The 13,073-nt window shown below is 49.3% G+C and overlaps 1 protein-coding gene across 1 annotated transcript; it reads left to right on the top strand.

Annotated features, from left to right (window-relative positions):
• Positions 1-10,875: 10,875 nt before the first annotated feature.
• On the top strand, positions 10,876-12,609 carry UCRPA7_6100 (putative glycoside hydrolase protein; the record flags this gene model as incomplete). The annotated part of the gene is made up of 1 exon (XM_007918641.1): positions 10,876-12,609. One exon carries the CDS (start codon positions 10,876-10,878, stop codon positions 12,607-12,609), a length of 1,734 nt encoding a protein of 577 aa, XP_007916832.1.
• Positions 12,610-13,073: the final 464 nt, after the last annotated feature.

Raw genomic sequence — 13,073 nt, 5'->3', positions numbered from 1 at the left:
CGACCTACGAGCTTGTCTTCTTCTCCCATCTGCCGAGGCATTGTTAGTACGATTTCCACCACTTTAAAAGGCTGAAGCAGCTTACAAATCTAGGAAGAGCTTCCACAGTATGGAGAAAAGAAGGCCTTGGAGTCCGTTACAGAGAATCCGCGTTGGCAACCCACGGCCAAATAGCCCGGATATTCCATCCTCGACTACCACCAGTCTTGCTGCTTCGGCTATTGAAAATCAGCTATGATCATACTGTAATGCGCAATAGAACTCACAGTATGAGACTTTAGTCTCGTTGACTTGACGATATGTCTTCACAACTCGGAGAGAATTAGAGACTGTGTCCGACACGATCGACGCAACGAACCCAATGAAGGCAAGGCGTAGCAGCCAGATGATCAATGGGTGCTTGGGCGATTCGGCGATAGCCTCCGTTAGGAAGTTGTACTAACGACAGTGAGCATATTGCTCGAAGATCAGACCTTTGGAGGAGGGAAACGAGCTTACAGTTGCAAACCAAGGGTAGTGCCCTACAAAAGTTGCTGCGGCTGTAGCAAAGGCACCCCACCACAGGCTCCCAACTCCGTTTGTTTTGATGCGTTGTCGAAGCAGTGCGGTGCCGCGAGCCCCCTGGGCCTGCAGGGTTGTCTTTAGGGTGTCGATTGGCGTCAGGATCATTCGGAATGCCGCGGCACTTCACCAACAAGAAGTCAGTATGCGGCTATGTCAGGAATCCAAGTGAGATATACCAGAGTGATGCGAAGACCGTCTTTACAGGCGACGGCAGATTTTTTAGGTAAGAATTTGACTGCAGCAACGCCAGGATACCCGCGTTAGCCGCTGTGTCACCGAATCTAGAGACAGGCCCTGGTTTCTTTAGCCTGATGCCTTTGATTCAACGACACGTAATGAAGCCGTGTCCTGTACTGCACGTACCTTGAACTAATGCGGCTCCAATGCCTTGATAATACCGCCGCAAGCCCCCATCGTGGTACAGAGTTCGAGTGGCCGCAGTAAATGACGTCCCGAACCGATACTGGTAGTTCATGATAGTTCGGAGTGGCTGCTCAATGATCAGAAAAGGGCTACAGCGCACAATGCATTATTCCTCTTCCATACCATCAGCAGTAGAACTTGAAGGACCATAGCGGCAGCACCACTCAATCCTCCTCCAAGAGCACGCATGAGCGCGGCATTCAGATCAAACTACATGGAATCGTCAGATGGGTATGTGCGTTGATCTGGGTTTGATACGAACATCAACATCACCACCCGCATCTACCCAGCCTTTGATGAAGACTGTAAGGACTAGAGCAGCAAGGATCAGCCAGAACGCCCTCCAAATGTACCAGCTTGCTCGTCTGGGCTCTGGAACTTTCTGGTCCTGGTCGTGCCCCTGCTCCTGCTCCTCGACTGATTGCTCATCTCTGATTAGGGGCGTCTGCTCGTCGACATGTGTCTGGCTCTCTGCATCGGATTCATGAGCCATGCTGATAGTCGTGACGGCATCAAAGCGTTGTCCGGATTGAAGTTGAGGCGCGGCGTGCCAGCGCTGCCGAAGATAAGGCGTGCTGTCAAACCCCCGCGCCTAATTACTAATTGGATTCTCCGATGGCGTGCTACGGCGCCGTGTCAAGCCGACAGCAAAGCAACCGGCTGTCGGCCGATAGCACTGGGCCGGCATCTTATGGAGGTCTTGGACTACATGTGATTAGAAAGGAGTAACCGAGTAATAGCTTAGATTATCTTGCACTGAACTCATGGCGAACATCTGAAAATGCATATTAGTGTTGGTTAAAAGTAAACTCAAAAAAGAAACCCGAGTGGGTCACCGGCTGTATTGCCCCTTGCATGCGAGGATGCCATTCCGCCGACTGCTACGCTGTAAGCCTCCCCGGAAGGAAAGACTCAAGCCTCGAAGGCATCGAAGGAGCTGCCACAAAAAACTCCAGAATTACAGGTCTCCTTGCTTCAGAGATGCGATCATTTCACTTCATCTAACCACTTCCGACATAATGAAGGAGGGCGAAGCTCTCCAATACCCAGCCCAATTGTGGGCTGCCGGTCTGCTAACAGTCATTTTAGCGGTCGGTCTCAACGCCACTTTCGGCTCGGTCTACGGCTACGAATGGCTGGACGCGCCGCATAACTTACTACTTACATCTGACATTGATGCTATCTTGCCTCCCACGGCAAGATCCATTCTGAAACACTACACAGGATGGACCGCAATCGACAAGCTTCTGGCCCTGGCTTCGGTCATGTTTGTGAATGTACGCGTCAGACATCATGAAATGCACTTGACATCCTCGGTAGCGTAAAAAGACGAAGCAAATAAAAAATATTTATAACATAAGGCCGATGTTTAAATGACTAGAACATAAGGAGTAGCGTATACAAAACGTGGGAATGCCCGACAAGTCGGTCAAAAGCTCAGCCTAGATTGGCTCTCTGATTGAGACAAAAGTGAATGACAGCATGCCCATAGCAGATATGTGAGGATATGTGAGGATATCAAAGGCGTGGGTATCATTTAACACTGAAATCCGTTAATTTGCGCTTTAAGGAAGGTATTACACATTGTAGAACTTACGCCGTCATTAGTATAGCACCAGTATTGGAAACCGTTGACCTGACAAGCATCGCCATAGACACAGTAATAGCCCACATCTCCAGTTGGCGACTCCATAACGAGTGGACCATCGGGTTGATTGTCGCAAATATCAACGTCGTCGACACCCTTCTCAACCGTATAGGCGATATGAGGGATATTGGCCCAGACACAAACGGTCTCGCCAGACGCAGCATTGCATGTGTAGGAGTTGCCAGTAGTTACGGACTCTTGTACGCTGAAGCCACCGCTCAGCCAGCTAACAGTACCGCCTACATTGACAGACCATCCGATAGTGTAGCTCTTAAGATATGAAACGCTACAGCCATCGGAAGAAGAGCCCCCTTGACCACAGCTGAGCGGATCGCTCACTTGCTTGTGGAGATAGTCTGTGTGAGGGTCGCCGTCCCCTACAAGCTTATAGACGCAGTGCCCGTCACAGCAAACATATCTCTCAAATAGATCACCAGCTCGTGGCGCCTTTGTGATGGCCATGCCACCATTCCGTTCGGCTAGGTAAGAGCTCTGTGGCAAGCCAAATGCCGTGGAGGCGATGGCTGCGATTGTGAAGACGGCTTTCAAGTTGAAGCGCATTGTAAACGCCAAACCTTTTATCTGCAACAGGAGACACGAAATGATTAAGAAGACACAGATATGACCGCAAATTAAGCGTCGATGAACCTGTCTACATCAAGAATCTCATGAGCCATTGTTGGGGCCTTTATATAGGTTTTGACGATAATCAACCTCATTCGTATGTCCGGGCAAAATTAACATCTCTAACAAGAACTTTTTGCTGATCATCAATGTAGCAGGCCACTAAGAGAGCTAGGCAAAGCTTGAAGCTCATGAGGAAAGTGGCAGCAAAAGCAGTAACGATTGTCATACCCCTAAATTTCGCTAACTCTCGCATCTTGTAGAGGCCTCAATAAGATCCTTGCTAGCTACTTCTAAACTATGCCGGGAAGAAATTCCAACTCCAACAGCAAAGACGATCTACAAGAATATAGTGGATTCTTACATAACGTAGTTCTGCCTATTGAAAGATCAGTCACTATGTAGGCTATAGGCTTGAACCTTGAGAGAAGATCAACCTGCTGTTTCTCCCACGATCCCACGTAGAAGAAAGTTAACTTTCCATCCTCTCATCAAGCTAGACGGTCTCAACACAAGGTATGGCACTATCCTCAATAAAAGGTACTCGAAAATCGTGAACAGAAATCGTTCATCGAAATCACCTCAAATCGAGATGATGTGCCGCTTGACCCGTGTGGGGCATCAAGCTTGCGGCACAGCCGCACAGCCGCAGTATAGCGCCATCAGCTGCAAGTCACCTACCTCGATCCGTTATTCGGGGTAGTAACTCTCGTCATCTTTTTGCTCATGGCATTACGTCAAATTTGAGGTCTTCGTCGCTGTTGTCCCGTGGGGTTGTATGCATACTTTTGGCTGTCCCAAACTGGGACATTCCTATAGGGAAGATCTTCAATCGAGTCCTGTCAGCTGGCAAGGGGTATTTTCTGGTGCCTTCACGGATCATAAGCTTATCGGGCTTTGACGAAGCGAAGGATTGATCTGCCGAATCCTTCTTCAGTCACCACTCTAAAGTCTAAGTAGACACAGCAAAATGTTGAATTAAAAGCCAGAGAACTTTGACATACTAGAAATCAGATCCACTACATGCTGCTTAATGCGCAACCATCACACCATCGAGTGACATCATTAGAACACCTCCAAATAGGGCATCTCCATCAGCCACCTGCTCCTTAAATCATTCCAAGTGGACGAAAGACGGAGGATCACTGCTACTTCCAAGGAGACTTGTTTTTCAAGACGATCCTGCGGCAATTAGATCCCACGGCCGCCAGCAAGGTGGGCATTGGTCTATAATATCAACCAAATCGCAGTGTTCAATATCTCTACGCATCTATTGTATAATGCAACAAATGCATGGCCAACTACCGTGACACACTTAAGCACTTCTGGGGTGATTAGTGGACTCTTCGAGCTTCTAATGACAATCACTGGAGCACTATAGCTGTATTGCCTGGCGGTTGTGATATAAATCGGGCTTGAGCACAAGAAGAAACTATTGTAATGCAATCATTTTAACAATGTAAATGTATCGATAAAGTTATAATTTGTCTCCAAGAAACTTGTTAAGCGTTTCGGCAGTTCAAATCGCTACAATAAGAGCATCCAACAGTCATATTGCTGCCACGGTCACCTCGAGGTTGATAAAGCACCCAAAACGCACTCATCCTTCATCTTTGAAGGCTGAAGATCAACTCTATGCACTCTCTAGAATGACTCAGGATACACGGTATTGTTGTTGTTATCCAAATTTAGAACACTATGTCTATCGACTCCTGCGTGCATCCTCTCTTGTCTCACGCTTGCCTGCAATTGCGTCATTTTCCTACTCTGCCAAATAGTTGACTGCCGCAAATGGTAGTCCAAGATATTATAGGGCCATTTTGGCCCCCAGATTGTCCTCGATTCGGGTGTTTGAGTTCCGTGGTAGGCAATAAGAGACGAGGCAAGACACACGTGCTGTTGGTGGGACTAGCCTCCTCTCTGTCTCTCCCTCGTGAGCTCCGAGATGATCTTTCCCTAGGAGACTATTTGATACATATAATTTTGGGTCTCTTTTTCTATCTGTAGCTGGGGTCACTGGCTTGATTTAGGTGTGACGCTAGACTTCAGAATCGGCCAGACGCTGACCGATCTCTGCTCCGCATTTTGCCCATCGGCGTGGCCGTTCACCTTCCAAAGATGTATGGAACCACGGCGATCGATATCCAGGTGCGCGTTTTGACACCAGCCATGCACATTGACCGCTGTCTGTAACCACAATATGTAGGCATAGGTTGAAACGATGCAGCACCACTTATCACACTATTCTATTGTCTAGAATATTAAATTTATACCAACTAAAGCTGATCGATGTCTACTTGCGTTAGGTATGACTTGAAGCTTAGCCCAACAATTGCAGTACCCACGTGTCTAAGACGTGGAGGCTCATGCCTCATGCTTGACAGTTGCTTTGTTAACCTGATCTTGGGCTTCCATTCTAGCAAACCCAGCTGCTGAGTCCTCGCCATCGAAGAGGACTGCAATCTCTTCTAGCGTTGGACCTTTAGTCTCTACGAAGTAGAAGAAAATAACCAAACACTCCACAACAAGCCTGCGGGATTCAACTGTTAGCGGACAGTGCGCCCAAAAAGAAGCGGACCTTTTGCTTACACTGCAATATAGAAGAAATACCACTTCCATTCGAGGGCGTCTAGCCCAACGGGATTGACGTATTGGTTGAAGATGCCACTTAGCGCTGTAAAGCAAAAGCACAACGTCAAACCTTTGGCGCGAATGTTGTAAGGTAAGATCTCGACAGTGTACGACACTGTTAGGCCGGGCCATGCAGCCCCAGCAACACCATAGAAGAGGAAGATCATAGCTAGGACTGCCCTGCCTGCTGCGGTCGATTCAGTCTTAGCGTACACAGCGCTACAAGCTGTCCAAACACTAAAGGAGATTAACATTCCCACGCCAGCAAACAGGAACAGAATGCGTCGCCCGATGCGGTCGACAAAGAAGGCAGAAATCAAAGAGACCAGGAAGCACCAAATGGTAAGGCCGCCGTTGATCTCAGACTGTGTAATAGAGCTAGAGGCGAGCTTGTCAGTTTAAGGTTGCTATAGCGAATTGGAGAGGGGCAGACGAACTCCGTGAAGCCAATAGTTTTTAACACAGCCGCAAGCTGTATTGAATCGTCAGCATGACTCTAGTACCTGGAAGCAAACCCATTGGGAATACTCACATAGTACGATACTAGTCCGTTACCACTGCATTGTGAGAAGATGGCTGTAAGGATGATCAAGATGCATCGCTTCCGGTTGCCTTTGGTGCGGACAAGTTCAGCCCATCCATTTCCTGCTGCAACTTCCTTCTCTAAGCGTAGAGTATTCTCGATCTCGGCAAACTCCCATTGGACAAAGGCGTCATTTTCTCCATTACCATGGTATTTTATAAGCACCTCTCGAGCTTGTTCGTGCTTTCCCTTGGAGATCAGCCAACGTGGTGATTCGGGCAGAAACCAAATAGCTAGTAACTGAATACCGGGCTATGAGAATATGTCAGTAGTGTCTTTCAAAACGGTAGCTAATATATGATGGCGTTGGCCTAGCCGCAAGGCTTGGGAATACATGCTAAGAGAACAAAAGATAGTGATGGGGATCTCTTACCATCAAACACTGTAGCCCAGTCGGCAATCGCCATTCAACGTTACCGGTGAGGTTTCTAAGTGTGCCAAAGCATACCCACGCCGCAATAATGGCCCCGAGATACCAAAGAGTGTTGTATATTGTCGTAACCTTGCCTCTGTGTTTCGGATGCGCGACCTCCGTAATCAACAGGGGGCACGTTCCATTGCTGATGTTTGACCCAAAACCGATAATGAACCTTCCGACTAGGTACATTGCCTCGGGGTTGTGTGCGGGGGGGAAGGCCTGAAGAAGGGCACCGAGAATGACAAACAAGCATCCAATGGCAGTCCCGGTCTTTCTACCGAGCCCGTCGGCGATGTAAGGCGCAAAAATTAGGACAAAAAGGCCACCGAATCCTGGCATGGCACCGAAGATACCTAGACGACTGCTTGTGGGATGATTAAAGACTAAAATCTCGTCATTAATCTTCGACTACCGGTGAGTGAAACACAATCTATTTTGCTTACAATCTTGCCAGGTGGTCATAGTTTGCAAACCATTCAGTAGACTACCATCATAGCCCAGTGTTGTAGACCCTAGGAAGAGAAAGACCATCATAAAGTAAAGCTCTCTCAGCTTCGATTGTTTGTACCAGGGAAGAGATGACCCCTCCGGGACAAGTGGCAAGATATCGTGAGCCATGTCAACGTGGTGGGTGGTGGACTCGTTGGGCTTGACACCCATGACTGTAAGAGAGAAAACGTCTTGAAATTTGACGCTCCGAATTATGGACTTTCAAAAAAGGATCAGGATGGTATTGGTGTTTTGATGGCAGGCCTGTTTATTCTTGGAGTCGAGGTGCATCACAGACTACTCTTATTATATCCATGAAATGACAGTGATAGGTACTGGTTGCCATCCCCGCGTATGCTTTTCGTCCGATCGGAGGCCACGTCCAGTCTGCCCTGGTGTGCTGTCCCCTGCAGCGGATTTCATGATGCTGGGTTCAAAGATTGCCGGAGCTCGTGGGGAGACCATGAAAAGCTGGAGAACCCCACACTCCAGAACTGGCCATGGTCCATCTTAGTCTGGGGTGAAAGAGGCAAAGCGCAGGCCAGGTGACGAACCATTCTCTCGGTTACTAGTCACCCCATGCCTGGTCTCGACGTGGTCAAGAAACTGAACCGGATTATTCTCGGATCAGTAGTTGAATTTATTGCGTCTCTTTTCAGGGGAATGGGCTATTCTGATTCGACAAACTTGATGCGGTCCAATGGCAACTGACTCGGCACAGAATGGCGCGTCCACGATTTAGCCACCTTTAGTCTAGCTTTGCGCCATGGAGTGCTAGAGGCCCAAACCAAAGTCGTCACATGGTAATTGCCTGGTTGTACATATATCCGACGTTTCTGCGCGTCCTCCACGTAATGAATATCCGATGTTAAATCGAAGTTTGTTTGAGAGTCTGTGACTGCGACTCCGACATTTTGAGCCCAGCCTTCTCTTGGTTCACGGTCCGCCGCCAGGAACCAATAAAAATGGAGGATGGTGTAGTCCAGGGACAGCAGACTCCATCACCACCGAACTCGACAGCTTCGGCTGGCCAGGGAACATCTACATACGAACAATTGAACACGGGCTCAGTGATTCGCAATCAAAATGCGTGCGATTCTTGTCGATCAAGGAAAGTCAAGGTGTGTCTTCTATCACCAATCCCCATGACATCTAGTTTCGTCTACCGTCGGATCCTCGTGCAGAGTTGATCGATCGCCTGAGGCTAACCTCGCGTGCAGTGCCGCTTCAATGGTAATGGAGGAGTGTGCCGCATTTGCGCTGAACTCCATATTCCATGCACATTCGATAAGCCTAGGAGGAGAAGAGGCCCACCAAATAAGTCTGTGACACCTGAACTACGTTCCTAGTCGCCATAACTACCCTAACAAGCCCGTCAGACATGCCGAGGCGATCCGCAGGTCAATCTCGGCTCGAACACCTGAAGCTATCAAGCATGCCGTGACTTATCAGGCATCAAGTCAGGCCTCACCCGCGGAGACAGTCCAGACCTCTCCTGGGCCTACAAGCACTAGCGCAGTAGTATCGGGACATTGGCTGGCCATGTTTGCTCCGATAGCCACCATTGACCACCTTCTAGATGAATGGTTCAAGCAGATACACTCAGTTGCCCCTATTCTTCATCGACGGCGGTTCTTGCGCCGCTTGAGGCGAGGAGATGCGGATCGCGATAAGATATTTTGCGGGCTGGTCGTCAGCGTGTGTGCAGCGACTGTGGCAACACTAAGAAGATCGAATTATGAGCCCGTTACAATACAATTTTGCGTAGAGTTTGTAGAACGACATCAGCTTCTTTACCGTGGTCTTTTAGAGGCGATTTACTCTCTTGACTGGTGCATCGCGATGTACAACCTTGGAAGCGCCATGGGGTCAATCTCAGGGATGGATGATCCCAGAGCATATCACATGGGATGCGAGTCAGCGGCAGGTGTTAGATTTCTGGCATATTATCATATGTCAGGTCTGGGTATTCCAGATCAACAGTTGCTGAAAAGGCTGTTCTGGTTGCTATTTGCTTGGAGCTGGTTCGTTCAGCAAGACCCTGATTAGAAACCTTCTGGGCAAACTAACTCAATCGTACCACCAGCTCAGCAGATCTCTTTGGAAGGATATCACTTGCACTCTTCATGTGCGAGGAACATTTCAACAACTTACGTCCACTATCCCTCACCGACGAGCAGCTGGACCCGGACACATCCGACATGTCTGAACTCGCCGGAGGTATTGAAACGTCGCACGTAGACAATACCTCATACATTCCAGGTCTACTAGCCTTAAGCGATCTCTTCATGGTCTGGCGTAGCTGTCGGAGACAGGCTCAGTCCACACCAAGCCAGCCATCCAGGGAGATCCTCTCGGAGCATCTGACTAATGTTCAACGCATTATTGACTCCTTACCACCCGAACTTCGATGGCGTGGCGGTTTGTCACGTCCGCGGCACGTAACGCAGGGCCATGATGTTCAGATCGCAAACATTTTCATCACAAGCCTCCATCTCAAGTCCAACTTAATCCAGAAGTTTGGCCCAGCGAATGGCTGTGGAGACGAGCACCAGCGTATTGTAGATGATCTCCTAGAGATCCTCTACCATATGCCCCACGCAATTTTCGAGGCAAATGGAAGTAGTATTGTGCCAAAGATTCGGGATATTGGAGCAGCGTATCTAGAGCAAGTTCGCAGCGGTCATGATAATGGAGTTTGGATCAGCGATACAGCTAAAGGGAAGTTGGAACGACTTCTTCGAAAATTAGATGATCTAGACTTGTGGCCCAGCACGTCATTTCAGGAACAAGCACTCGCTGAAAGCCCCCATAGTCTCGTTTCTATGCCGACCTGACAAAAGACGCTAAATCTCGGAATCTCAGGTATTGCATCGGGTAAATGATGCGAGTTGTATGTCTTGTGCTGATTTTGCAACGGCACTTGTGAGGAGACAGGATTTGGAAGTTGGGCACACGGAGCAATTGGATCGTTGGAAACTGGTCAGAGAGCGCTCCAATCAACAGCATGCACTTCCACAATGGAATCCGATAGACGTTGATCACGCATCACCGAAGACGCGTGCAGCTTTAACTGGAGCCCCGCTCTACTCCCTCAAAATGAACTGCATGATCAAATAATGAGCCCTGAAGTCACATTATCCTCGGAGTGTGGCATGATCGCGGAGAAGCCCCTGCAGCACTAAGGTTGTGCCATCGGATGTGTTTTAGAGCATCCGAAGTTTATCCTAGGCTTATGCTCCAGCGAATTAGCGACCCCTAGCACCATACCATACCTACATGTGGGATGAGGGGGATCAGCAGCCCTGGAGGCCGCGATGATGCAGAGTTGGGCCAATCTGCCGTGTCCATTTTGTGTGCTCCAATGAATCGGTTGTAATCGATACATCGAAGCAAGCTATTTGAATCTCAAATACGAAAGATGAACTCGTTACTCCCATCTGCCCTCCCCAAAGGATCAGGCTCCTCGACCTCAGAGTGTAACTTGCTGCAATCATGACAGCGTCGGAGATCATTGTGCCCCGCGAGACGGCCGTGCCTTCACAATCACAACAGATACAGCTGAGAAACATACCGCACCTGCGAAAGACCGACAATGGCAATACCCACCTCATTGTTAAAGGCAAGCCTTTCCTCATGCTCGCAGGCGAGCTGCACAACTCCTCGCTCAGCTCAGCAAGATTCATGTCAGAGGTTTGGCCTGCGATGAAGAGCAATCACATCAACACACTGCTCGGCTCTGTGACGTGGGAGATGATTGAGCCGGAAGAGGGCCGCTTCGACTTCTCTGAGCTCGATCGCGTCCTTGCCGGCGCTCGCGAGCACGACATGCATCTTGTTCTCCTCTGGTTTGGCACATACAAGAACGGCGTCTCAACGTACGTACCGCGATGGGTGAAGCGCGACACTAAGCGTTTTCCCCGTGTGCATGTCTTGGAGGCTGGTGGCGTCAAACGAACACTGGAGATGATATCACCATTAAGCGAGGAAGCGTGCAAGGCAGATTCGCGTGCATTTGCCGCGCTCATGCGTCATCTCAGCGAGGTAGATGGAGAGCATACCACCGTCCTTATGGTCCAAGTCGAGAACGAAACGGGCCTGCTCGGTGATTCGAGGGATCGATCCCAGACGGCGGAGAAGGCTTTCGCTGAGCCTATACCGGAGCCTCTTCTGGAATACCTGACCACGACAGATTTGCACCCTCGCTTCAAATCTCGATTTTCAGACGTTCCGGCATCGGGCACGCATACCTGGGAGGATGTATTTGGTGCAGGGATCAGAGCTAATGAAGCGTTCATGGCATATCATATATCTAAGTACGTGGGACGGGTAGCCGCTGCAGGCAAGGAGCAATATCCGATACCGCTTTACACCAATACATGGCTCAATTTCGACGACCCCAGTTCACTTGACCTCCGAGGTCTTCCAATCGTCGTCGGTGGTGGTGCTGACCCAGGAATCTACCCTTCCGGAGGACCTTGCCCTCACGTACTGGATATCTGGCGTTTTAACGCTCCAGCCTTGGATTTTCTGTCGCCAGACCTGTACTTTCATGACTATGAGGGGGTGTGCCAAGATTACTCTGCACAGGGTAATCCTTTGTTCATCCCGGAACAACGACGTGACGAGAATGGCTCCCGTCGCGTGTGGCTAGCCTTTGCAACGTACGGAGCACTTGGCACTGGTCCGTTTGGTATTGACACTGGCGCGGAAACCGTGGGTCGAGAGTACAAGCTCATCGCGCAAACACAGTCCTATCTGATGGCAGCAGCTCCTCAAGATCGCATGGGCTTCTTCTTTGACGAGGAGGTTGACCATAGTGGACGTGCAAAAGAGAAATGGACTCGAGTGTTCGGTGATATCGAGGTTATAGTCGAGCGCTGCTTTGTTTTCGGCAAACCAGGACCTGGCGGAGGTATGGTCATTCATCTCGGAGACTCTCGCTTCTTGTTGGTTGGGCGTGGTTTCCACACCAGATTCAGAAGTGTGCGCAAGGAGGCCACTTTTACAGGAATTCTATACGCAGAAGAGAAGGAGGTAGATGAAAACGGAAAACTCAAAACTCTTAGAATATTGAACGGAGATGAGACAAGGAGCGGCGAGTTTCTCATGATGCCGAATGACGATCCGGACTACGGAGGCTTCCCGATTGCTGTGACGGTCCCAGCGAGGACATGTATAGCAGAGGTTGAAGCTTACTGGGTCGCGGAGACTGCCGAGGACATGTAATTTTGCCGAGTAGTGCCATTTCTACATTGTATATTTACATAGATTGAGCCACTCATAGAGATTCCACACAATCTTAACGATTAGATACATGATCAAGATATGGCATACTAAGATGAGATGATGTTAGTCCCCGGCAACGTCGGGATACTCAATGCCCCCAACCCACACCTTTGCAATCTTCTTCGTGTTGGAAATATTTACAAGTGGATCAGCGTCTAGTAACACCAAGTCAGCACGTTTTCCAACCTCGATCGTGCCTCTGTCATTAAGGCGATGCACTCGAGCTGTTACACTAGTTGCCGCCCGCAGTGCCTCAGCTTCAGACAGCCCAGCCTCTACAAGATTTGCCAACTCAGAGTGTAATGTAGGACCAATTGGTATGGTGAGGTTGGCAATAGGCGATTGGAAGTCCCCTACAGCATCTGTACCTGCTGTAATGAGCACCCCAGCCCTGTGCAGCATGC

Source organism: Phaeoacremonium minimum (genome assembly GCF_000392275.1).
Source record: "Phaeoacremonium minimum UCRPA7 unplaced genomic scaffold PA7_03_scaffold_450, whole genome shotgun sequence".
Classification (NCBI taxonomy): Eukaryota; Fungi; Ascomycota; class Sordariomycetes; order Togniniales; family Togniniaceae; genus Phaeoacremonium; species Phaeoacremonium minimum.
Note: the sequence above shows the minus strand (reverse complement) of the source record. Positions and strands in the feature narration are given on the sequence as shown.